This window comes from Coregonus clupeaformis, chromosome 23 (genome assembly GCF_020615455.1).
Source record: "Coregonus clupeaformis isolate EN_2021a chromosome 23, ASM2061545v1, whole genome shotgun sequence".
Taxonomy (NCBI): domain Eukaryota; kingdom Metazoa; phylum Chordata; class Actinopteri; order Salmoniformes; family Salmonidae; genus Coregonus; species Coregonus clupeaformis.
Window position 1 is genome coordinate 40,460,287 of NC_059214.1, and position 23,396 is coordinate 40,483,682.

A 23,396-nucleotide genomic window follows, 5' to 3' on the forward strand; every position below is an offset into this window, starting at 1 on the left:
CCATCCACAACCCCAGTACGTGGGTGCTCACATGACACGATGATTCCCTAGTTGATCCTGCCTTGTGTTTCTCGGTTGTTGTAGGAAAAAAATGCAGACACGCAAACAGTAAGCTGCTTTATTAGTGTACACATTATTATGTGCAGAAACATAAAAAAAGAGACAGAGGTGCAGAATATGTATAAAATAATCATGATAATATGAAATTATATTTTTGGTTTCTGTCATGGTAGGACACAGATGTACTATTGGTGGAGTTCGTTTTGCATGGCCCGGTGCCCCGGGTGGGACGAGATTTCACTTAAGGACCAATGGAATGGTCTAAAAAGAGCAAAATCTGGGGCACCGGATTTCTCTCCACAGCTTGACCAATCTGTCTTCCATCAACTCGGTCCACACGGTGCGTGTTTTTGTTGCTTTCCTCTTCGCCGTCATTGTTTTGGTCTCACATACTGAGTGCTCATTGGCTATTGGCAGCAGTCCTTGCACAATCACGTTGCAGCACTGCTCATACTACAAGATGCACACAGGACATCTGACAGGGGTCTGGAGAACGGAACAGCCATCATCGGTTCGTCCTTGACCCGCTCAAACTACGCGAGTCCCGACGTACTGATCTTAGCCCGAATTCATAGGATTTCACCCCGATCATGAAAATTTGTCTGGGACGGCAAAAACGTGTAGTTTATGCCCGGCATAAGGGAATGTACCACACTATACAGGCCACAGGTGGCACATCATCATCATTATAAGATCCTAACATAGACTGGGTCCATTTTCTTCCCCCTTCCCTCCATCCATTACGGCAGACCAAAATATCTTATACCACAGAGAAATGCATGCTGGGACGGCTTGAGGTCTAATGACTTTCCACCTCAGAGAGGTGAGAGAGAGAGGTAAGAGAGGGAGAGGGAGAGAGAGGGAGAGAGAAAGAAAGAGAGAGAGAGAGGTGAGAGAGAGTTGCTGATAAAAAAAGACGTAGAAAGAGGCATTAGCATTGCTGGAGGTCTAATCCTTTTCCACCTCCATGGGAGAGGAAAGAGAGAAGTGAGAAAGAGTGATGAAGTGTGATGGACAGATAGCTAGGGAGAGAAAGAGAGAGAGAGAGAGAGAGAGAGAGAGAGAGAGAGAGGAAGAGAGAGAAAAGGAAGAGAAAGACAGAGATAGAGAGGAAGGAAGAGAAAGAGAGAGATATAGGGCTGTCAGTCTGTGACGATCAGTCAAAGAGTCCAAATAAACAGGCTTTACGTAAGGCTCTCCTTCAGGAGAGAGGGAGTCTGTGACCTCCCAACAGAGAGAGAGAAATAGAGGAGGATAAATTGGAGAATGGAGAAACAGTGTAACTGCCACGTCTGACTGTGGATGCCAACAGTGACATTCCCTATCTCCAGCTTATTATCCAGGCAGTATATTTGTGTTGGCCTGGTGTGGGGATGTGTCCCAACTCAGCATTAGGAACATGCATCAGACTATCCAATTCTACTGCCCGGTCTTTATTCTGCACTTTTACTGTGCATTATTTTCATTTGGAGGTTGTATTTAGTCCTGTCTGTATGGGGGATGTAGCTACAGGTTCTCAAAAGATGGGGCACAGGGGCCTCTCTAAACTACCTTGCACATTCTGAGAAAGGCTGATTTGCGCTGTGTGTGAACCTCAGACACAAACTATGTTTTAGAGGGTTTGGAGGTGTTCCACGCATCTGAGTCATTCTATTTTATGTGTTTTGGTCACCTCATAAGAAGCTTTTTAGTGGCTATTACTACCCAACAACTCTGTAAAAACTTCACTGTCTCTGCAAATGCGTTTTACAACCAACACCAATTCCATAAAAACAAATGTGGTAGGTGCTAAAAGTCTCACATATATCGTGTAACTGGTATTCCCATTACAAGACAGGCTTACTGTAACTGGTATTCCCATTACAAGACAGGCTTACTGTAATTGGTATTTAATTCCCTCTGTAAAAAAAAAGGTACCTCCGCAAAAAAACATTTCCCAGAGTTCATTGCGTTTTCCCTGTGTCTCCCCTACAGACCACTGGTGGCCCCTGCCTTCGGACCTGTGCCCTATCTGGATCTACCTGGACGTGCTGTTCTCCACAGCCTCCATCATGCACCTGTGTGCCATCTCTCTGGACCGCTACATCGCCATCAGGAACCCCCTCCACCACAGCCGCTTCAACTCCCGAACCAAGGCCCGCCTCAAGATCATGGCTGTCTGGACCATCTCTGTGGGTAAGAGACTGGAAGACTGCACAAGTATATGCCGCCCTCTTGCTTTAGAGAGAGAGGGAAAGAGATGGAAGAGAGAGAGAGGAAGAGAGAGCATGTGGGTCTTTCTATAAATAATGGGGCCAATGGGTGACATTGGGATAAACCTTTCAAAATGGTTTGAAACAAAAATAAAAAAAAGATTTTGTGTACTTAGAGGAATAAAAGTGAATATTTGCTAATTGCCCCATAACTCCACCTATACAACAACATAGGCGTAGGACTATCCATACAGACATTGGCAAGTCAAATTCAGGGACTTTTTCAAGCACTTAATTGTAATTTTCACAGACCTCAATGTTATACAATTATATAATTTATAAACACCCCCCATTACTACTTTAAGAATAATGCATTTAGGCCAAAAAGGCCAGAAAGTAGGGAGGCCATTACCACTAAGAATAATTACTTTTTTAGGCCTTGCCAATGCATTGATTTTCAAATTATTACTCCATTCTAAAATATGTGAGAATAATGTGGACATTGCCTGACTAAATAGATTGGCTGCATGGTGATTTTTCTGTAGCCTATATGGCCGACGCAGGCACACATAATAAATCCATGAATAGTGGTAGCATGAATCTCACTATCGCTGTCTTTATCATGAGAAAGTTACCAAAAACCAGGTTCCTTTTTAATGGAAGGATTTGTATGGAAAGCCAAGTTGAAGCCAACATTAGATGTTGTCGTCATAATAACCGCATGTGGTTTTAACGCAACAGAGTTGCGCAACACTCTTCAATTGAAGCTGCGGACACAAACGAAAGTGGCCACAACTCTCACAAAAACGGATAAAAAATGAAATAATGTACAGTGGGGAAAAAATGTATTTAGTCAGCTACAAATTGTGCAAGTTCTCCCACTTAAAAAGATGAGAGAGGCCTGTAATTTTCATCATAGGTACACGTCAACTATGACAGACAAATTGAGAATTTTGTTCTCCAGAAAATCACATTGTAGGATTTTTAATGAATTTATTTGCAAACTATGGTGGAAAATAAGTATTTGGTCACCTACAAACAAGCAAGATTTCAGGCTCTCACAGACCTGTAACTTCTTCTTTAAGAGGCTCCTCTGTCCTCCACTCATTACCTGTATTAATAGCACCTGTTTGAACATGTTATCAGTATAAAAGACACCTGTCCACAACCTCAAACAGTCACACTCCAAACTCCACTATGGCCAAGACCAAAGAGCTGTCAAAGGACACCAGAAACAAAATTGTAGACCTGCACCAGGCTGGGAATACTGAATTTGCAATAGGTAAGCAGCTTGGTTTGAAGAAATCAACTGTGGGAGCAATTATTAGGAAATGGAAGACATACAAGACCACTGATAATCTCCCTCGATCTGGGGCTCCACGCAAGATCTCACCCCGTGGGGTCAAAATGATCACAAGAACGGTGAGCAAAAATGCCAGAACCACACGGGGGGACCTAGTGAATGACCTGCAGAGAGCTGGGACCAAAGTAACAAAGCCTACCATCAGTAACACACTACGCCGCCAGGGACTCAAATCCTGCAGTGCCAGACGTGTCCCCCTGCTTAAGCCAGTACATGTCCAGGCCCGTCTGAAGTTTGCTAGAGTGCATTTGGATGATCCAGAAGAGGATTGGGAGAATGTCATATGGTCAGATGAAACCAAAATATAACTTTTTGGTAAAAACTCAACTCGTCGTGTTTGGAGGACAAAGAATGCTGAGTTGCATCCAAAGAACACCATACCTACTGTGAAGCATGGGGGTGGAAACATCATGCTTTGGGGCTGTTTTTCTGCAAAGGGACCAGGACGACTGATCCGTTTAAAGGAAAGAATGAATGGGGCCATGTATCGTGAGATTTTGAGTGAAAACCTCCTTCCATCAGCAAGGGCATTGAAGATGAAACGTGGCTGGGTCTTTCAGCATGACAATGATCCCAAACACACCGCCCGGGCAACGAAGGAGTGGCTTCGTAAGAAGCATTTCAAGGTCCTGGAGTAGCCTAGCCAGTCTCCAGATCTCAACCCCATAGAAAATCTTTGGAGGGAGTTGAAAGTCTGTGTTGCCCAGCGACAGCCCCAAAACATCACTGCTCTAGAGGAGATCTGCATGGAGAAATGGGCCAAAATACCAGCAACAGTGTGTGAAAACCTTGTGAAGACTTACAGAAAATGTTTGACCTGTGTCATTGCCAACAAAGGGTATATAACAAAGTATTGAGAAACTTTTGTTATTGACCAAATACTTATTTTCCACCATAATTTGCAAATAAATTCATAAAAAATCCTACAATGTGATTTTCTGGAGAAAAAAAATTCTCATTTTGTCTGTCATAGTTGACGTGTACCTATGATGAAAATTACAGGCCTCTCTCATCTTTTTAAGTGGGAGAACTTGCACAATTGGTGGCTGACTAAATACTTTCTTTCCCCACTGTATAATTATATGGGAGCAGGATAACTTATAAATTGGCCACAATAATGACAAGGACTTTCAAGTACCAAATTGAGGAAATGTCAGATTTTCAAGGTAGGCCTATTTCAGTACTTGAATTTCTGAGCTCCAAATTCTAATCCAAGTAGTCAATCATATTTCAATCAAATGTATTCATAAAACCTTTTTACATCAGCAGATGTCACAAAGTTCTATACAGAAATGCTTGTCTCGTTTAACATTTCAGTTGTAACATGGAAACAAATGTATTTGTCATGTTATTTCATTACCCGATTATATTGTGAAAAAGCCCACTAGGCTATGTAAGTTGTTGTCACTATATCCAGAATAATTATTAGGAATACCGTTGGGTGTTGCGCAAGATAGTCTATCCTACACAATCGCGCACAGTAGACTCTGTGTCCAATCCGAACTCATTATCTTGATGCTTTCTCTGTTAACTCTAACAAGACCCTGCTGTAAATCAAGCAGTGATGTGTATTCAAGGTCACCAAGGGAAGCCAGGCTTCCCCAAAAAAATCACAAAAAAAAAAAAAGAAACCATCAAATAATTTATATTTCCCCCCCAAAATTACCAAAAATATAAATAGAAAACCATCAAATAATCTCTGTGTTTCATAATTTTCCTTGCCACCGTAGCATTGAATACAAGGGAAGCCAGCGAGCATTTGGCCTCCCTTTACCAAAAAAAGTATAAAAATCAGCGTTGAGCTAAACTGAGCGAGCTCAACTATGAATGGTCTTGGCAACAAAGAAAAAGTTGTCTCTCCTATCAAATCGCTTTGAGAGAATATGTCATTAACAGAAACAACTTGAATTTTTTCATCTCCTTGTGTTGTTGTCCTCCAGTTGCTAAAATTGGCCCTTTCCTAAATTAGCCATGGATGGAGATAGGGATTTGGACTTGTGGTTTTACTTCATTCTCCGTACTGGCCAATGATTATAACAGCGATTCTGATCCAACCATTAAGTCATACATTGTTGTGCCCCTGGCCTGAGAGGATGGAAGTTCAATATGTACAGTAGCTAGATGTAGAAGGCTAATGTTAATAGCTAACGTTGCCCATGAATGGAAGTTAGGTTAGCGAGCAAGCATTTTAGCCAGGTAGCCTAGGACAACACAAAATAAAAGTGTGTACTGTATGACAGAGTGATAGACCATTTCATCAACATGAAAGAGAAGAGGATGGCATTGGCGTTTCTCTACAAGTAGGGTGAGTCAACGTGTTTTCTACTTGCACGAACGTGCACGAACGTGCACGCACACACAGAAATCAGAACCATGGACAGCCACATCATATTTAGCTTATGTTGATTGGACTAAATTGTTTTTGTTATCTTTTAGTTGTCAGTGTATTAGACTAAGCAGAGGTGATTTGATAATGTTGAAGTTGAAATGGTGCTGGAATAGTGGAGGCAGCTCCTGTTTTCTTTGCAACTTGCAGTAACTCTCTGTGGTTCTAAATCAATAGTTGTTTAGTGGTCCAAAAATGTCGGAAACATTAACTTGCTTAACCATGCTGTAGGTTATGTAACTTTCTGTTACATGCAATATGCGTCGTGGACTTCAACAGACAGAGGTTGCTATCCGGTTTTGTGATAAAACAAAGGTGTGGTTGAATTTATTCTGCCACTGTCTTCTTATTGTCTCGGCCTTTAGGCCTATATATCACGAGGTATATGAATTAACAGCAAACAACGCAATTATCATGACACATACAGTGTAGGTTGTAATATGGCAAAACACATTTTTTTTGGGGGGGGGGGTTACCCACGCACTACTTCTGAAATCAAGCAGACAACAACAGATTATCAACTTCAATTCGCTAGGGATATTAGATCCAACGTGGATCCAGGCTTCACTGGTGTAACGAATGATACAAAATATTCTGGACATTCCTCGCAAAAATGTTTTTTCCAGTGTGGTTGCATCGCATGCACTATCACAACAGCTGTTGTCACTTGACTATCATTCCGAAAATTCCTTCCTGAATCAGATTATGTGTGGTGAAGCACCACGGTGTAATTTAACAGCTCGACACCAAATGCACATCCAACAAGTATTATGCATAATTATTGAAGAACCACGTTCATGACAGTATCGATTTAGGTTTTAAGTATCAAGGTAAGGTGACTCTTTCGGTTAGAAGCATTCGTATTTGCAATCGCATACATTATTTTAGATGTGTGTGCCCATGAAAACTGTTTTAATTCCTTGCATAAGGAGACAGGAAATGTTAAGTAGTTATACTGAATTTCTGAGATCTTTATAGAAAAAATATTTAGAAACTAGTCTTTGTCAAACACCCCCACATTGTACCGCTGGAGGAGGGAGGGAGGCAGTGAACGAGGGAATGAAAGAAGGCGAATGACTCTTAAACAGCTGTAATTTAAGTTTCAAGGTCAAAATATTTTTATGTAAGAGTCAAGGCGACTGAACAATCAGGACTTAATGGCCTAGTTGATATCCAGCTGATCAAGTCAATGGCCTAGCATGAAAATGAAATAATGAGCCACTAATGCAGCCTGGTACATCAAGGCGTTAGACTTAGCACAGAACAGTACGAGTCATTTCTGTTAAGTGAAGTCGGCACACCCAAGTATTTCTGTCGCGAAGCTAAAGCTGCAGCTAAAATGAGACATGCCCTGCTGTAGTTGTTTCATCAACCAACTTTTAGGGTCCAAATAACCAGATGTAAATTTGTTTAACCAAAAATTATTGACATGAGAATATTAGAGGGTCGATCAGCTCTCATCATGACAACTGCCTGTCAGACTTCAAATAAAATGTTATTCATCACATGCATCGCAAAACAACAGGTGTGGAGTAACAGTGAAATGCTTACTTACGGGCCCTTCCCAACAATGCAGAGAGAAAGAAAATAGAGAAATAATAGAAAAGTAAAACAGGTATTAATAAAAGCACCATTGGCAGCGATTCAGCTGTGAGTCTTTCTGGGTAAGTCTCTAAGAGCTTTCCACACCTGGATTGTGCAACATTTGCCCATTATTCTTTTCAAAATTCTTAAAGCTCTATCAAATTGGTTGTTGATCATTGCTAGACAACCATTTTCAGGTCTTGTCATAGATTTTCAAGCAGATTTAAGTCAAAACTGTAACTCAGCACTCAGAAACATTCACTGTCTTTGTGGTAAGAACTCCAGTGTAGATTTGACCTTGTGTTTTAGGTTATTGTCCTGCTGAAAGGTAAATTAATCTCCCAGTGTCTGGTGGAAAGCAGACTGAACCAGGTTTTCCTCTGGGATTTTGCCAGTGCTTAGCTACATTCCGTTTCTTTTTTATCCTGAAAAACTCCCCAGTCCTTAATGATTACAAGCATACCCATGGCATGATGCAGCCACCACTATGCTTGAAAATTTGCCCCAAACATAACACTTTGTATTGAAAAGGTTAATTGCTTTGCCACAATTTTTGCAGTATTACTTTAGTGCCTTGTTTCAAACAGAATGCATGTTTTGGAATAGTTTTATTCTGTACAGGCTTCCTTCTTTTCACTCTGTCATTTAGGTTACTATTGTGGAGTAACTACAATGTTGTTGATCCATCCTCAGTTTTCTCCTATCACAGCCATTAAACTACAGTATGTAACTGTTCTAAAGTCACCATTGGCCTCATGGTAAAATCCCTGAGCAGCAAGTGAGTTAGGAAGGACGACTGTATCTTTGCAGTGACTGGGTGTATTAATACATCATCCAAAAATGTAATTAATAACTTCACCATGCTCAAAGGGATATTCAATGTCAGTTTTTTTGTACCCATCTACCAATAGGTGCCCTTCATTGCGGGGCATTGAAAACTCCCTGGTCTTTGTGGTTGAATCTGTGTTTGAAATTCACTGCTCGACTGAGGGACCTTACAGATAATTGTATGTGTGGGGTACAGAGATAATGTAGTCATTCAAAAAATCATGTTAAACACCATTATTGCACACAGTGAGTCCATGCAACTTATCATGTGACGACTTGTTAAGCAAATGTTTATTTATTTAGGCTTGCCATCACAAAGGGGTAGAGTACATATTGAATGGAGAGATTTCAGCTTTTCATTTCTAATTAATTGGGGAATTTTCAATAAACATAATTCCTCTTTGACATTATGGGGTATTGTGTGTAGGCCAGTGACAAAAAATATGCACTACCCTCTGTAGCGCCTTGCGGTCAGATGCCAAGCAGTTGCCATACCAAGTGGTGATGCAGCCAGGCAAGATGCTCTCAAAGGTGCAAGTGTAGAACTTTTTGAGGATCTGAGGGCCCATGCCAAATCTTTTCAGCCTCCTGAGGGGTAAGAGGCATTGTCGTGCCCTCTTCACGACTGTGCTGGTGTATTTGGACCATGACAGGTCCTTAGTGATGTGGACACCCGCTCCACTTAAGCCCTGTCGATATGTGTGCTCGGCACTCCGTTTCCTGTAGTCCACGATCAGCTCCTTTGTCTTGCTGACATTGAGGGAGAGGTTGTTGTCCTGGCCCCACACTGCCAGATCTCTGACCTCCTCCATATAGGCTGATCAGGCCTACCACCGTCATGTCATCAGAAAACTTAATGATGGTGTTGGAGTTGTGCACGGCCACGCAGTCGTGGGTGAACAGGGAGTACAGGAGGGGACTAAGCACACACCCCTGAGGGGCCCCCGTGTTGAGGGTCAGCGTGGCAGATGTGTTGTTGCCTAACCTCACCACATGCGGACATCCAGTCAGGAAGTCCAGGATCCAGTTGCAGAGGGAGGCGTTCAGTCCCAGGGTCCTTAGCTTAGTGATGAGCTTGGAGGGCACTATGGTGTTGAACGCTGAGCTGTAGTCAATGACTTGTGTGGCTCCTTTCTATTGCCTCAACCAATGCCTCAATACAACCACTAATGATCCAGTCATGCTGTGTAGAGACCCAGGGAGGCAGGGAGGGACAATGTCACATAGAACCAGGGAAGCAGAGAGAGACAACACACAACGTTGGGAGGAATTAACTCCCGATATGACTCACCATTCCACAGGTTCCAGGTCCCAGGCAGAGCGCTATAATATGATACGCTGCTGCCTGCAAATTAAATAAGATGATGTATGTCACTGCTGCTTATCTACATGTTATGTCTCATCCCCCACTCTGTGATGTTACACAGAACTGAGATAATGTATGCTGTTAAACAAACCCTGGAACACAGTGCTGCTACTGCCCAGCCTATTGCACAAGACTGCTACCACAGAGAGATATCGCTGAAGACCTTACAAAACCCCACACATACACATCTACACGTACACACACACCTCATCCTGTACACATAACAAATACTGTACGTACACACATTACGCTCTAACAAACTCATATGCACGAGTCCACACACTCACACCCACCTCACCCCGCCATGACCAAGGAAAGTTCCTGGGCCATGACCAGGACGTTATTAACTTTTCATGTCAAACAAGATAACTTTTGTAAGACCGCCAAGCTCAATTAAATAATACTACTATTTGGTCTTTGAAACCAGCAGTCATTTTCTTTCCCATTGAATCATTAAGGAGCTTCCTACAGCTTCCTGTATCTCTGTAATGTATTGTGCCTCAGTGTTGGTCTGAAAGACAGAGACTGAAGGCCTCCCCCGGAGCTATTTCTCTCCCTTCAGACAAACTGAGCTATAGTTTCCTCAAACAAAGAAACACGCAATAACCAAAGCCGTAACAATGTACATGTTGGCATCAACAGTTCCATGTTAATGAAACTGGCACACATTTTTGGGGGCAAATATGGAGATATAATTAGCTGAGCTGTGTTTATTGGAGTAGGAGCAAATTGCTCCTACAGAGCAGAGATACTGACCTAAGGTCAGTTTAGGATTTATTGTTCTTCCTGGGGTTAAGCTCATGTTTTGGGAAGGGTGAACTGATCCTAGGTCTGAGTCTAGTGTGTTCTCCAACCCGGAGCTCTTTGTATCTGTGGTTCTGGTGTGGACGTGTTAGTGTGGAAACATGGCAGAGATGGTTGAGATGTCTGGATCAGGTATGTGTTCTTTGGTCGGTCTCCAACTGCTGGGCTGGATGTACTGCTGCTCTGCTCTACAGAAAACACTTAACACACACCCAGGGCAACGTGAAGCTAGTCCAAACAACCTTTAATACTAGGGAGGAATGGAGTAAAGATACGTGATGGGGGGGGATAACAACAGAGTAGAAGGAATATTAACATCATATATGATGTTAATACACATTATATGATGAAATGTTGGACTTGAGTTATATGATTGATTCAGGGTTCCATGGCCATCTGGATAGCAGAAGATTGTCTTGACTATATGTCAGCTGCCTCCACATCCCAACCCACACAAGCAGATGTCTCTTTCTCAACTTCCTGAATTTCCAAAGTGCTCTTGACGCGATTGCTTTTCTGCATTTCAGGTATGTCTTGGTTCATCCTTTAAACATGCCCTGGATTTCAACAAACGCAGTAGCTACAGAAAAACTAACTCTTTCTCTAAGTCAGCCAAAAATAGTTCATGACATTCCCTCCCTGGTTAAGAAAAGACCAACTCGATGTCAAGAACAGAAGAGGACCCAAGAGCGCAAGTTCAAATTCAGAGTTCTTTATTCAAGGTTACAGGCGGGAAGAGGAGTCCCAGGGGTGTCAGGGGTCTTTCAGGGTCCTCCTGTGGGTACCTGTGCTCCGGGGGTCACCAAATGTCCGGGGGTGTCCAGTCCAAGTGCTTAGTGTGTGTGTTCCCCAGTGATGGAGCGGCGTATCGGGCTGAGGGTGGTGAAACGTCTGGGCACGCTCATCTGGTGGTCGGAGACCTGGGGGAACACACACACACAACAGCAATATGAATGGCAGGCAGAAGTACAGATCAGGGCTGGGCAAATATCGTGGTGAGAGACAGAAGGCAGAAACGAGTTACCGGAGGGGCTGAAGATCGGAGAGTAGTCGAGGTCCAGAAGACAGGTTGGGATAGACGGGGCAGTAGAACAAGGAGGCAGTCAAGAAAGGATCGGTATCACAAACAGGAGTCAGAGCGCAGACAGGCAGGTTACTGGTCCGGGTTTGAAGACGATCTGACAGGGCTTGGCTGAAAAACAGGGCTTGATATACTGGGAGAGGTAGTGGGGAAATGCAGTTCAGCTGGCAGAGTAATTAGAACAGAGTGAGGCAAGGTGAGGATGGTGAGTGGGAAATGCAGTGCAGCTGGCCAGGTAACAAGAGCAGAGCAGGGCAGGTGGAGCTAGTTAGGCTGAGTAGAGAGAGGGAGGTGAGCAGAGTGGAAGATAATTGAATGCAATTAATGTTGCTACCAGGGAGAGAGAGTGCTCATGACAGGACCCCCCTCCAAGGGACGGCCCCAGAAGTCCCAAGAACAACATCATGCCGGGAGGGTGGAGGGGAGCAGGCGGCGGGTCAGAACTCCTCCGAGCGGTCCGAGTGAATCTCCTCATCCTCAGAAGGAGCTGGAGGGTCACGGTCGGGAGACAGGACAGGCACTGAGACAGGAGCAGGGCGGGCCGGACGGCTAGGAACCCCTCTTGGACGGCCCCTACGGATTGCAGGCTGATCAGGATGTAGTCGGTGGAAGTCAGTGATAAGGGTCCGGTCCACTATCCTCCTGGCCGGGATCCAGGTCCTCTCCTCTGGACCATATCCCTCCCAATCAACGAGGTACTGGAGACCCCTACCCCTTCGCCTAGAGCGGAGCAGCCGCCGGACGGTGAAGACAGGACCGCCATCTACGAGGCGCGGAGGAGGTGGCGCCGGAGCTGCAGGGACCAGGGGACTTTCATGGACCGGCTTGACCTTGGAGACGTGGAAGGTGGGGTGGACCCGCATGGAAGCGGGCAACTGAAGTCGGACCGCCGTTGGACTGATGACTTTCTGCACAGGAAAAGGACCAATGAAGCGAGGGGCCAGCTTTCGTGATACAACCCGCAGCGGCAGATCCCGGGCAGACAGCCAGACCTTCTGACCAACCCGGTAAGTAGGTGCTGGGGTCCTCCGTCGGTTGGCACCGACGGCGTAGCTGGTTCCAGACTTCAGGAGCACAGTGCGAGCCTGGGCCCAGAGTGCGGCGGCAGCGGCGGGCATACGCAAGAGCAGACGGACAGGTGGCATCCGCCTCCTGGCTGGCAAACAGTGGAGGTTGATACCCGTAGACACACTGAAAGGGGGAGAGCCCGGTGGAGGAACTGGTGAGTGAATTATGGGCATATTCCACCCAGAGCAGGTGTTGAGCCCAGGCCCGGGGATTTTGGGAAGCCACACACCTCAGTGCCTTCTCCAGCTCCTGGTTCATGCGTTCAGTCTGGCCGTTTGACTGCGGGTGGAATCCAGACGATAGGCTGGCGGTGGCCCCAAGGAGATGACAGAACTCCTTCCAAAAGGTTGCTGAGAATTGCGGGCCCCGGTCTGACACTATATCCTGGGGTAGGCCATGGATACGAAACACATGTTCCAGGACCACCTGGGAGGTCTCTTTAGCAGAGGGTAGTTTGGGAAGGGGCACGAAGTGGGTCATCTTACTAAAGCGGTCAACAATGGTAAGGATGACTGTGTGTCCGTCAGAGGGCGGAAGGCCCGTAACAAAGTCCAGTGAAACGTGGGACCAGGGCCTCTTGGGTATGAGTAGGGGTTGCAGCAACCCAGCAGGAGGCTGGTTGGGAGTCTTGTTTCGGTTACAAGTGGGACAAGCTCGGATGAATTCTCGGACATCCCGTCTCATCCCCCGCCACCAGAACCGCTGGCGGACCAGATGAAGGGTGCGAGTGATGCCGGGATGACAGGCCAGACGGGATTCGTGCCCCCACTGAATCACAGGTGACCTGAGATTTGCTGGAACAAACAGACGGTTGGGGGCGCTGGTGCTTGGACCTGGCTGGTCCCGAAGAGCCTCCATGACCTGCTTCTCGATCTCCCAGGTGAGGGCCGCTACGACCAAGTGGCTGGGAAGAATGGGAGCTGTCATGGCGGTGGTCTCGTCCTTCTGAAACATCCGGGAAAGAGCATCAGGTTTGATGTTGCGAGATCCCGGGCGGTAGGAGAGCGTGAAATTGAAGCGCGTAAAGAACAGAGACCACCGCTGTTGACGGGAGTTCAGCCTCCTGGCTGTTTGGATATACTCCAGGTTCTTGTGGTCTGTCCACACTACGAATGGTTCCTTTGACCCCTCTAACCAGTGCCGCCATTCTTCAAGGGCGAGCTTGACAGCCAACAGCTCGCGGTTCCCAATGTCGTAGTTGCATTCGGCAGGGGTTAGCCGACGGGAGTAGAAGGCACAGGGGTGCATCTTGCCATCCTCAGCTGCTCTTTGAGAAAGCACTGCACCCACTCCCACGTCCGAAGCATCTACCTCCACCACAAACTGCCTTGCTGCATCTGGCATCTGGAGGATGGGAGCAGAAGTGAAACATGTCTTGAGGATATTGAAGGCCTTATCAGCAGCTGATGTCCATTGGTACGGTTGTTTAGTGCTGGTTAGCGCCGTGAGGGGTGCAGCCACTGTGCTATAGTTTCTGATGAATCTCCTATAAAAGTTGGCAAAGCCCAGGAACTGTTGCAACTTCTTCCGAGACTCAGGAACTGGCCAGGAAGTGACAGCCGACACCTTCGTGAGATCCATCTGAATGCTGCCCTCGGTCACCACATACCCCAGGAATGAAACGGTCTTGGCATGGAACTCGCACTTCTCTGCCTTCACGAAAAGAGAGTTCTCCAGCAGGCGGCGCAGGACCAACCGGACGTGAAGTGCGTGTGTTCTGACAGAGTCTTTGAGAATATTAAAATATCGTCAAGGTACACAAATACGAACGTATTTAGCATGTCCCTGAGGATATCATTCACTAGGGCTTGAAAAACTGCTGGGGCATTGGTGAGGCCGAAGGGCATGACGAGATATTCATAGTGGCCGGTTGGTGTGTTGAACGCTGTCTTCCATTCGTCTCCCTCCCTCATCCGCACCAGATGGTAGGCATTGCGAAGGTCCAGCTTAGTGAATACAGTGGCTCCCTGCAGCAGTTCGAAGGCAGACGAAAGTAAGGGCAGTGGGTAGCGATTCTTAACCGTGATGTCGTTCAGACCCCGGTAATCTATGCATGGGACGAAGAGAACCGTCCTTCTTGCCGACAAAGAAGAATCCCGCTCCTGCGGGGGAAGACGACGGTCCTAATTATCCCGGAGGCAAGAGAGTCATTAATGTAGTCCTCCATGGCCTTTCTTTCCGGGGCTGACAGTGAATACAGACGACCCTTGGGAGGTGCTGTGCCAGGCAGGAGATCAATCGCGCAGTCATAGGGTCTGTGTGGGGGTAGAGATGTCGCCTTGGATTTGTTGAACACCTCTTTCAGGCTGTGGTAACAGGCCGGAACATTGGATATGTCGGAGGTAGCGCTAGATCCTTCCCGGTGAACGGGCAGGGTGGCCCCCCTTAAACAGGTCTGGTGACAACTCCTTCCCCACTCACGGACTGTTCCTGTCTCCCAGTCGATGTGGGGGTTGTGCTGACGGAGCCACGGGTATCCAAGAATGAGTGGTTGGCCAGGTGAGTGTAGGAGGTGAAACTGGATGGACTCCTGGTGGTTTCCTGACAGCAGGATTGTCACAGGGGCGGAGATATGAGTGACAGTGCCAAGATGATGCCCATCCAGGGCTCGTGCAGGAATGGGTTGTGTCAGTTGATGATGGTTCACGCCCAGTTGCTGTGCAAGCTCAGGGTCCATGATGTTTGCTTCGGCTCCCGGAATCCACAAGGGCGGCCAATGTATGAGTCTTGTCAGAAAGCTGAAGGCGGAGATGAAGCAGGGTCTTTCGGATGGAGGGAGACTGAAGGCTTGTTGAGCTCACCCGGATCTCCCCTACACCTGGTGAGCTGCGGCTTTTGCCGGACAAGTAGCGACACGGTGATTCTCGCCACCACAGTAGAGGCAAAGGTTGGAGCTTAGACGGCGCCCGACGCTCCTCGGGAGTCAGAGAGGCACGGCCAATCTCCATGGGCTCAGGCTGATTGAGTTGGCTATGGGACTTGACAGGCAGGGGCTGGACAGAAGCGGTATCGACCCGAGTACGGATGGCAGGTTGACTGAGACGGCCCTTCTCCCTCCTCCGGGTCTGTATACGGCGGTCAATGCGAACGGCAAGGTCAATGGCGGCATCAAGCGTTGAGGACGGGTCATGGGAAACAAGCTCGTCCTTGATATAGTCCGCCAGGCTATGGAGGAAGGCTTGCACCAGTGCCTCTGGGTTAAACGAGCTTTGACTGGCCAGGGTACGAAAGTCAATGGAGAAGTCTGCCACTGTCCGATTGCCCTGACGGATGGTGAGCAGAGCTTGTGACGCTTCGGCTGTTGGCGAGCCTAGGTCAAAGACCTTTAACATCTCCTCCTCAAAGGCACTGAAGGAGGCACAGGCTGGGGTTTGCCGGTCGAATTCCGCCGTTCCCCACAACCGAGCTCGACCGGTGAGATGTGTGATGACATACCCCACCTTGGCTCCCTCTGTTGAGAAAGTCCTGGGCTGTAGTGCAAACTGGATTCGGCAGCTGCTCAAGAATGGTCTTACTTGCTTCTGGTTGCCATCAAAACGTTCCGGGTTCCCAATCCTTGGTTCAGGAGCGTGGGGATCTGGTGGCAGCACTGCCGGGCCTGCAGCATTGGGACCTCCAGCGGAGGGATGAAGGAGTATCGGTGGTACAGGAACAAAAGGACCAGGGGGGTGCAGGTGGAGTAGCCGGGCTTGAGAGTAGTTGCAGGGCTTGGGCTAGCTGTTGTTGCTGCAGTTGGAACTGTTGTTGCTGCTGGTTGAATAGCTGGAGAAGGGAAGCGATGTCGCCAGCCATCCGATTTATGTCTCCCTCAGAGCGTTCCAGTCGCTGTAGGGCAGTCCTCTCTGGCTCTTCCTCCATCGTGGTCAGGGAGTGCGCTGGGTCCATGATGGTCAGATCGTTCTGTCAAGAACAGAAGAGGACCCAAGAGCGCAAGTTCAAATTCAGAGTTCTTTATTCAAGGTTACAGGCGGGAAGAGGAGTCCCAGGGGTGTCAGGGGTCTTTCAGGGTCCTCCTGTGGGTACCTGTGCTCCGGGGGTCACCAAATGTCCGGGGTGTCCAGTCCAAGTGCTTAGTGTGTGTGTTCCCCAGTGATGGAGCGGCGTATCGGGCTGAGGGTGGTGAAACGTCTGGGCACGCTCATCTGGTGGTCGGAGACCTGGGGGAACACACACACACAACAGCAATATGAATGGCAGGCAGAAGTACAGATCAGGGCTGGGCAAATATCGTGGTGAGAGACAGAAGGCAGAAACGAGTTACCGGAGGGGCTGAAGATCGGAGAGTAGTCGAGGTCCAGAAGACAGGTTGGGATAGACGGGGCAGTAGAACAAGGAGGCAGTCAAGAAAGGATCGGTATCACAAACAGGAGTCAGAGCGCAGACAGGCAGGTTACTGGTCCGGGTTTGAAGACGATCTGACAGGGCTTGGCTGAAAAACAGGGCTTGATATACTGGGAGAGGTAGTGGGGAAATGCAGTTCAGCTGGCAGAGTAATTAGAACAGAGTGAGGCAAGGTGAGGATGGTGAGTGGGAAATGCAGTGCAGCTGGCCAGGTAACAAGAGCAGAGCAGGGCAGGTGGAGCTAGTTAGGCTGAGTAGAGAGAGGGAGGTGAGCAGAGTGGAAGATAATTGAATGCAATTAATGTTGCTACCAGGGAGAGAGAGTGCTCATGACACTCGAAGAAAAACTTCAGCTTTCTCTCTCCTTTTAGTCTCAACCCCCTCTATATAGTGCATTCGGAATGTATTCAGACCCCTTCCCTTTTTCCAGTTACAGCCTTATTCTAAAATCGATACAATATTTTTTTTTCGTCATCAATCTACACACAATACCCATAATGACGAAGCAAAAAACTAGTTTTTAGAACCTTTTGCTAATTTATAACAAAAATAAAAAACTGAAATACTTTACTTACATAAGTATTCAGACCCTTTGCTATGAGACTCGAAATTGAGCTCAGGTGCATCCTGTTTCCATTGATCATCCTTGAAATGTTTCTACAACTTGATTAGAGTCCACCTGTGGTAAATGTAATTTATTGGACATGATTTGGAAAGGCACACACCTGTCTATATAAGGTCCCACAGTTGACAGTGCATGTCAGAGCAAAAACCAAGCCATGAGGTCGAAGGAATTGTCCGTAGAGCTCCGAGACACGATTGTGTCGAGGCACAGATCTGGGGAAGGGTACCAAAACATTTCTGCAGCATTGAAGGTACCCAAGAACACAGTGGACTCCATCACTGTTAAATGGAAGAAGTTTGGAACCACCAAGACTCTTCCTAGAGCTGGCCACCCGGCCAAACTGAGGAATCGGGGGAGAAGGGCCTTGGTCAGGGAGGTGACCAAGAACCTGATGGTCACTCTGACAGAGCTCCAGAGTTCCTCGGTGGAGATGGGAGAACCTCCAAGAAGGACAACCATCTCTGCAGCACTCCACCAATCAGGCCTTTGTGGTAGAGTGGCCAGATGGAAGCCACTCCTCAGTAAAAGGCATATGACGGCCCGCTTGGAGTTTGAGTGGCCAGCCAGAGCCTGGACTTTAACCCAATCGAACATCTCTGGAGAGACCTGAAAATAGCTGTGCAGCGACGCTTCCCAACCAACCTGACAGAACTTGAGAGGATCTGCAGAGAAGATCACATGTAGTCCCGTGTAGCTCAGTTGGTAGAGCATGGCGTTTGCAACGCCAGGGTTGTGGGTTCGATTCCCACGGGGGGCCAGTATGAAAATGTATGCACTCACTAACTGTAAGTCGCTCTGGATAAGAGCGTCTGCTAAATGAATTTTAAAAAATAAAAAATAATTGGAGAAAGTCCCCAAGACGACTCGAGGCTGTAATCGCTGCCAAAGGTGCTTCAACAAAGTACTGAGTAAAGGGTCTGAATACTTATGTAAATGTAATATTTCCATTTGTATTTTTAATACATTTTCAAAAAACCTGTTTCTGATTTGTCATTATGGGGTATTGTGTGTAGATTGATGAGGGGAAAAAACAATGTAATCAATTTTAGAATAAGGCTGTAACGTAACAAAATGTGGAAAAAGGGAAGGGGTCTGAATACTTTCCAAATGCACTGTATATCTTTAGATGGGGCCCACTGGGCACAGACGTCAATTCAACATCTATTCCACGTTGGTTCCAGGTAATTTCATTAAAATTACGTGGAAACAACATTGATTTAACCAGTGTGTGCCAAGTGGGAGGAGGTCACCAGGGCGAATAAAAACGCAGACAAAACGTATCTTTTGATTATTTCTGGATTCTGGGTATACAGGCATGATGATGGATTTTTGGCCTCCTAAATATGACAATAAAAATACTAACTGGAGCCTTGTCAGAAAATCGAATCAAATTGTATTTGTCAAATGTGCCGAATACAACGGTGGTAGACTTTACTGTGAAATACTTTCTTACAAGCCCTTCCCTACAATGCAGAGTTTAAAAAATATATAAATAAAACATTTAAATAGTAACACAAGAGGAATAAAATACACAATAATTAAGCTAGAAACAGGGAGTACCAGTACCAGATCAATGTGCAAGTGTATGACGTATTTGAGGTAGATATGTACATGAAGGCAGGGTAAAGTGACTAGGCATCAGGATTTATAATAATATGAGTAAAATCAAGAACAGAGTAGCAGCAGCATATGATGAGTGTGAAAGTGTTTGTGCGTATGTAGTGAATGTGTGTGGGTTTTGTGTGAGAGTGTCAGTGTAGTGTGTGTGTGTGTGTGTGTGTGTGTGTGTGTGTGTGTGTATAGTCTACAATAATAACCCAACACTACCCCAACCTACCAGGAGAACATAGCTTTCATAGGCCCAGAGAGGAAGAGCAAGGAAATAGTCATTTCAGAGCAGTCGTTTAGGACGTATAACCCACCCTAACCCCGAAAATGACTCCTGAGTTTAAGTCTCATCCTTCTTCCAAGCAAAGTCATGAATGTGTAATAAAACGAGGGACTATTTAATTCCTTCAGATCAGGATGCCAGACCAGACAGAATTTGAGAAATATGCTAATGTACACTGAACAAAAATATAAAAGCAACATGTAGAGTGTTGGTCCCATGTTTCATGAGCTGTAAATAAAAGATCCCAGAAATGTTCCATACGCACAAAAAGCTTATTTCTCTGAACATTTGCCAAGATAATCCATCCAACTGACAAGTGTGGCATATCAAGAAGCAGATTCAACAGCATGATCATTACAACGATGCCCCTTGTGATGGGGACAATAAAAGGTCACTCTAAAATGTGCAGTTTTGTAACACAATACAATGCCACAGATGTCTCAAGTTTTGAGGGAGCGTGCAATTGGCATGCTGACTGCAGGAATGTCCACCAAAGCTGTTGCCAGAGAATTGAATGTTCATTTCTACCATAGGCCGCCTCCAACATCGTTTTAGAGAATGTGGCAGTACGTCCAACCGGCATCACAACTGCAGACCACGTGTATTGCGCCGTGTGGGCGAGTGGTTTGCTGATGTCAACGTTGTAAACAGAGCGCCCCATGGAGGCAGTGGGGTTATGGTATGGGCAGGCATAAGCTACGGACTACAAACACAATTGCATTTTATCGCTGGCAATTTGAATGCACAAAAATACCGTGACGAGATCCTAAGGCCCATTTTTGTAAAGATATCTGTGACCAGCAGATGCATTGTCTGTATTCCCAGTCAAATCCATAGATTAGGGCCTGATGAATTTATTTCAATTGACTGATTTCCTCATATGAACTGTAACTCAGTCAAATCTTTGAAATGGTGGCATGTTGCGTTTATATTTTTGTTCAGTATACTTGCAAATGGGAGGTAATAAATAATTGAATCTGTTACCCATGCCTAAAGTGATGTGATTTTAATTCCCTGTCTATTTTCCTACTCTGAACCCCAAAATGTCTGTCAGTGTCAGGCCAGTTGCACTTCCTCCCTGAGGGCATTAGGGTCTCTGCATCTAACTGTGTTGCTATGGGGATGAAAGCCATAGTGAATGGCTCCAGATGCTTCTGTCCCTCTCTCTCCCAAATCCAGTTATTGGCCGCTAATGATAATAGTGCTGGGTCAGTGAGGGGAAATTGCAGGGTTTATCTGTCCTGGTGGGCAGACAGTGGTGATATGAGGACTATTGCATTAATAATGCAAGAGGATCCTGCCCTGGTGGATTGATTTACGGTGGGAATGAGCAACAGGTGCGCTATGATTGTTGACTTTTTTTACTTTTTGATATTACTGGTACAATCTTGAAGCGCCACAGTGCTATGGTTTAGGCAGAGACAAGCTGTAGAAAATTACTTTGAAATCTCAAGAAGTGGAACACACGCAAACCTCACACCAAAATAACTTCTCTCTGTGTCTCTCTGTAGGTATCTCCATGCCCATCCCTGTCCTAGGCCTGCGGGACCACACCAAGGTATTTAAAGATGGCAGCTGCCTGCTGACAGACGACAGTTTCGTTCTGGTGGGCTCCTTCGTGGCCTTCTTCATCCCCCTCACCATCATGGTGGTCACCTACTTCCTCACCATCAGCGCCCTGCAGAACGAGGCTACCCTCTGCCTGGACCAGCTGGTGCCCCGGCCCAAGTGGAGCACCACCCTGACCCTGGGCTTCTTCCCACAGTCCTCGCTCTCCTCAGAGAAGCTCTTCTTCAGGCGTTCGCTCAGCCGTGACACAGGAGGGGTGGGAGGAGGAGTCGGCGGGGCCGGGGTGGACCCGCGGTACGGGCGTCGTACAATGCAGTCAATCAGCAATGAGCAGAAGGCCACCAAGGTCCTGGGTGTGGTCTTCTTCCTGTTCGTGGTCATGTGGTGTCCTTTCTTCATCACCAACGTGCTGGCAGTGGTGTGCGACCCCGTGAACTGTGATCCACGGGTGATGGGGGGGCTGCTGAATGTGTTCGTGTGGGTGGGATACCTCTCCTCAGCCGTCAACCCTCTGGTATACACTCTGTTCAACAAGACGTACCGTGCAGCCTTCTCCCGCTATGTACGCTGCCAGTACAGCCCAGAGAGGAAGCCTCTGCAGCTCATGTTGGTTAACACCATCCCTCCACTGGCCTATAACTCCACCCACCTGCCCCTGGAGGAAATGGGTTCCCTCAGGAATGGGGCCCAAAGTGGTGGAGGACCCAAGGACTCCTTACGAGCCCTGGTAAGGACCAAATCAAACTCAGACAACGACAAGGCACCCAGGGACCAAGATGAGAGCATCAGCTGTGTGTGAGCCTGTAAGGACTGAATCTCCCATAATCCTAGTGAGATGTGCAGGGTTTTGATCACAATCTCGCCTTGTTTTGGGAGGGAAACCTTTGGAAAGGGGGTTCCTGTGCTGGAACATGCTCAGTAGCTCTGTGGTGAGACTCATGCCAGAGAGGAATACGCAAAGCGAGAGGGTCCACTCCCGTCAAAATCTGTCCACGCGTGAATACAGCGATAAGCTGTAGGAAGCAGGAAGTACAGCGAGAGGAAAAGACACAACCTGCCTCACAAACACTTAAACTAGTAACACCAGAAGAGAACAACTGAGCTAATGCTAAATTATCAGCAACAGCCAGGGGGCACGAGGGGATACATTTCCCCAAATATTTTCATACACCTAGCTTGGGTACCAGTCTGTTTAGCTAACATTCCACTCCTTGTGTGCCAAAGATGTTTCACAATGACACGTCAAGGAGTGGAATGTTAACCAAACGTACTGGTACCTAAGCTATCATACACCATATACAAATATATATTTGTGTATATACATTGTGCCCGTCCATAAATAAATGTGGGTTTTTGTTGTCATTACCTGAAGAGACAGAGCACATTTTTGTGTTTTCTTGTGTTTCCTTCATGCAGTATAAAAATACAGAAATGTGTACTGGTGGGATGTAGGCTAATGAAGATGTATATGTTGAGAGATTCCTAGGCATAGCTCAGGGGGCTAAAGGACCTTCCTTGTAAAGGCGTGGGACTCATTTGCACTAAGTGTTGTTGTACCTATGATTGATGTGATCTGTTGTTATAAACCCTCCCACTTTTTCATAGGGAACCCACCATCGCCACTCTACTACCAGGTCCTCTGATCTCAACCCTACTTAAGCATAGAACTGATGCTTCTTTTATAAACATAGACAATGTTGATGTTGCCTGGGTAACCACTTCTAACTCCAGCGGAGAGAGTTCTGTGTATTTGATGGTGTCCATTTTTTCTCTTGACACAAATGAGAATTTCTTTTTCCAATCAAAGTCAAATAGAAATTGAAGCCTTTATGAGTGTGTGGTGGTCATTTTAGTGTGTATGTCTGACTGGTCAAAGCGGACCTGTTTTTTAACTGTAGACCAAGGAGAAGCAAAGTGTCTAAGTGTGTGGGCGATGTTCATTTTCTTCACATAAAAACGAACATATCATTTAGGAGTTTTATCCCCCAACACTAAGGGGATAAAACTTGTTGTTCAATAACACTTATGCACGCACATTCAAACAGACGCACACACGTGCACACACAGACACACACACACACCCTAATTGCTTGTCCTGTTTGAGTGCTTGTTTGGGTGCATGTCTGTTCAAGTGTCTTATAGCGTAAATGAGATAATGATGATGATGATAATCATTAATGTATGAGAATCCTATCCATGAAGGTAGTGTGTGGGGGCATGAAATGCCAGTCCTCAATG

At 46.4% G+C, this 23,396-nt stretch overlaps 1 protein-coding gene across 1 annotated transcript in view; it reads left to right on the plus strand.

The window, feature by feature from the left end:
• Positions 1-22,991, plus strand: part of LOC121536311 (5-hydroxytryptamine receptor 2A-like) — a 51,715-nt gene extending 28,724 nt beyond the window's left edge. The window contains exons 2-3 of the mRNA XM_041843583.1: positions 2,035-2,235; positions 21,101-22,991. Of these exons, the coding sequence (XP_041699517.1) occupies positions 2,035-2,235; positions 21,101-21,957 (1,058 nt within the window). The 3' untranslated portion in view covers positions 21,958-22,991. The remainder of the gene's footprint in view (positions 1-2,034; positions 2,236-21,100) is intronic.
• The last annotated feature ends 405 nt before the right edge of the window (positions 22,992-23,396 follow it).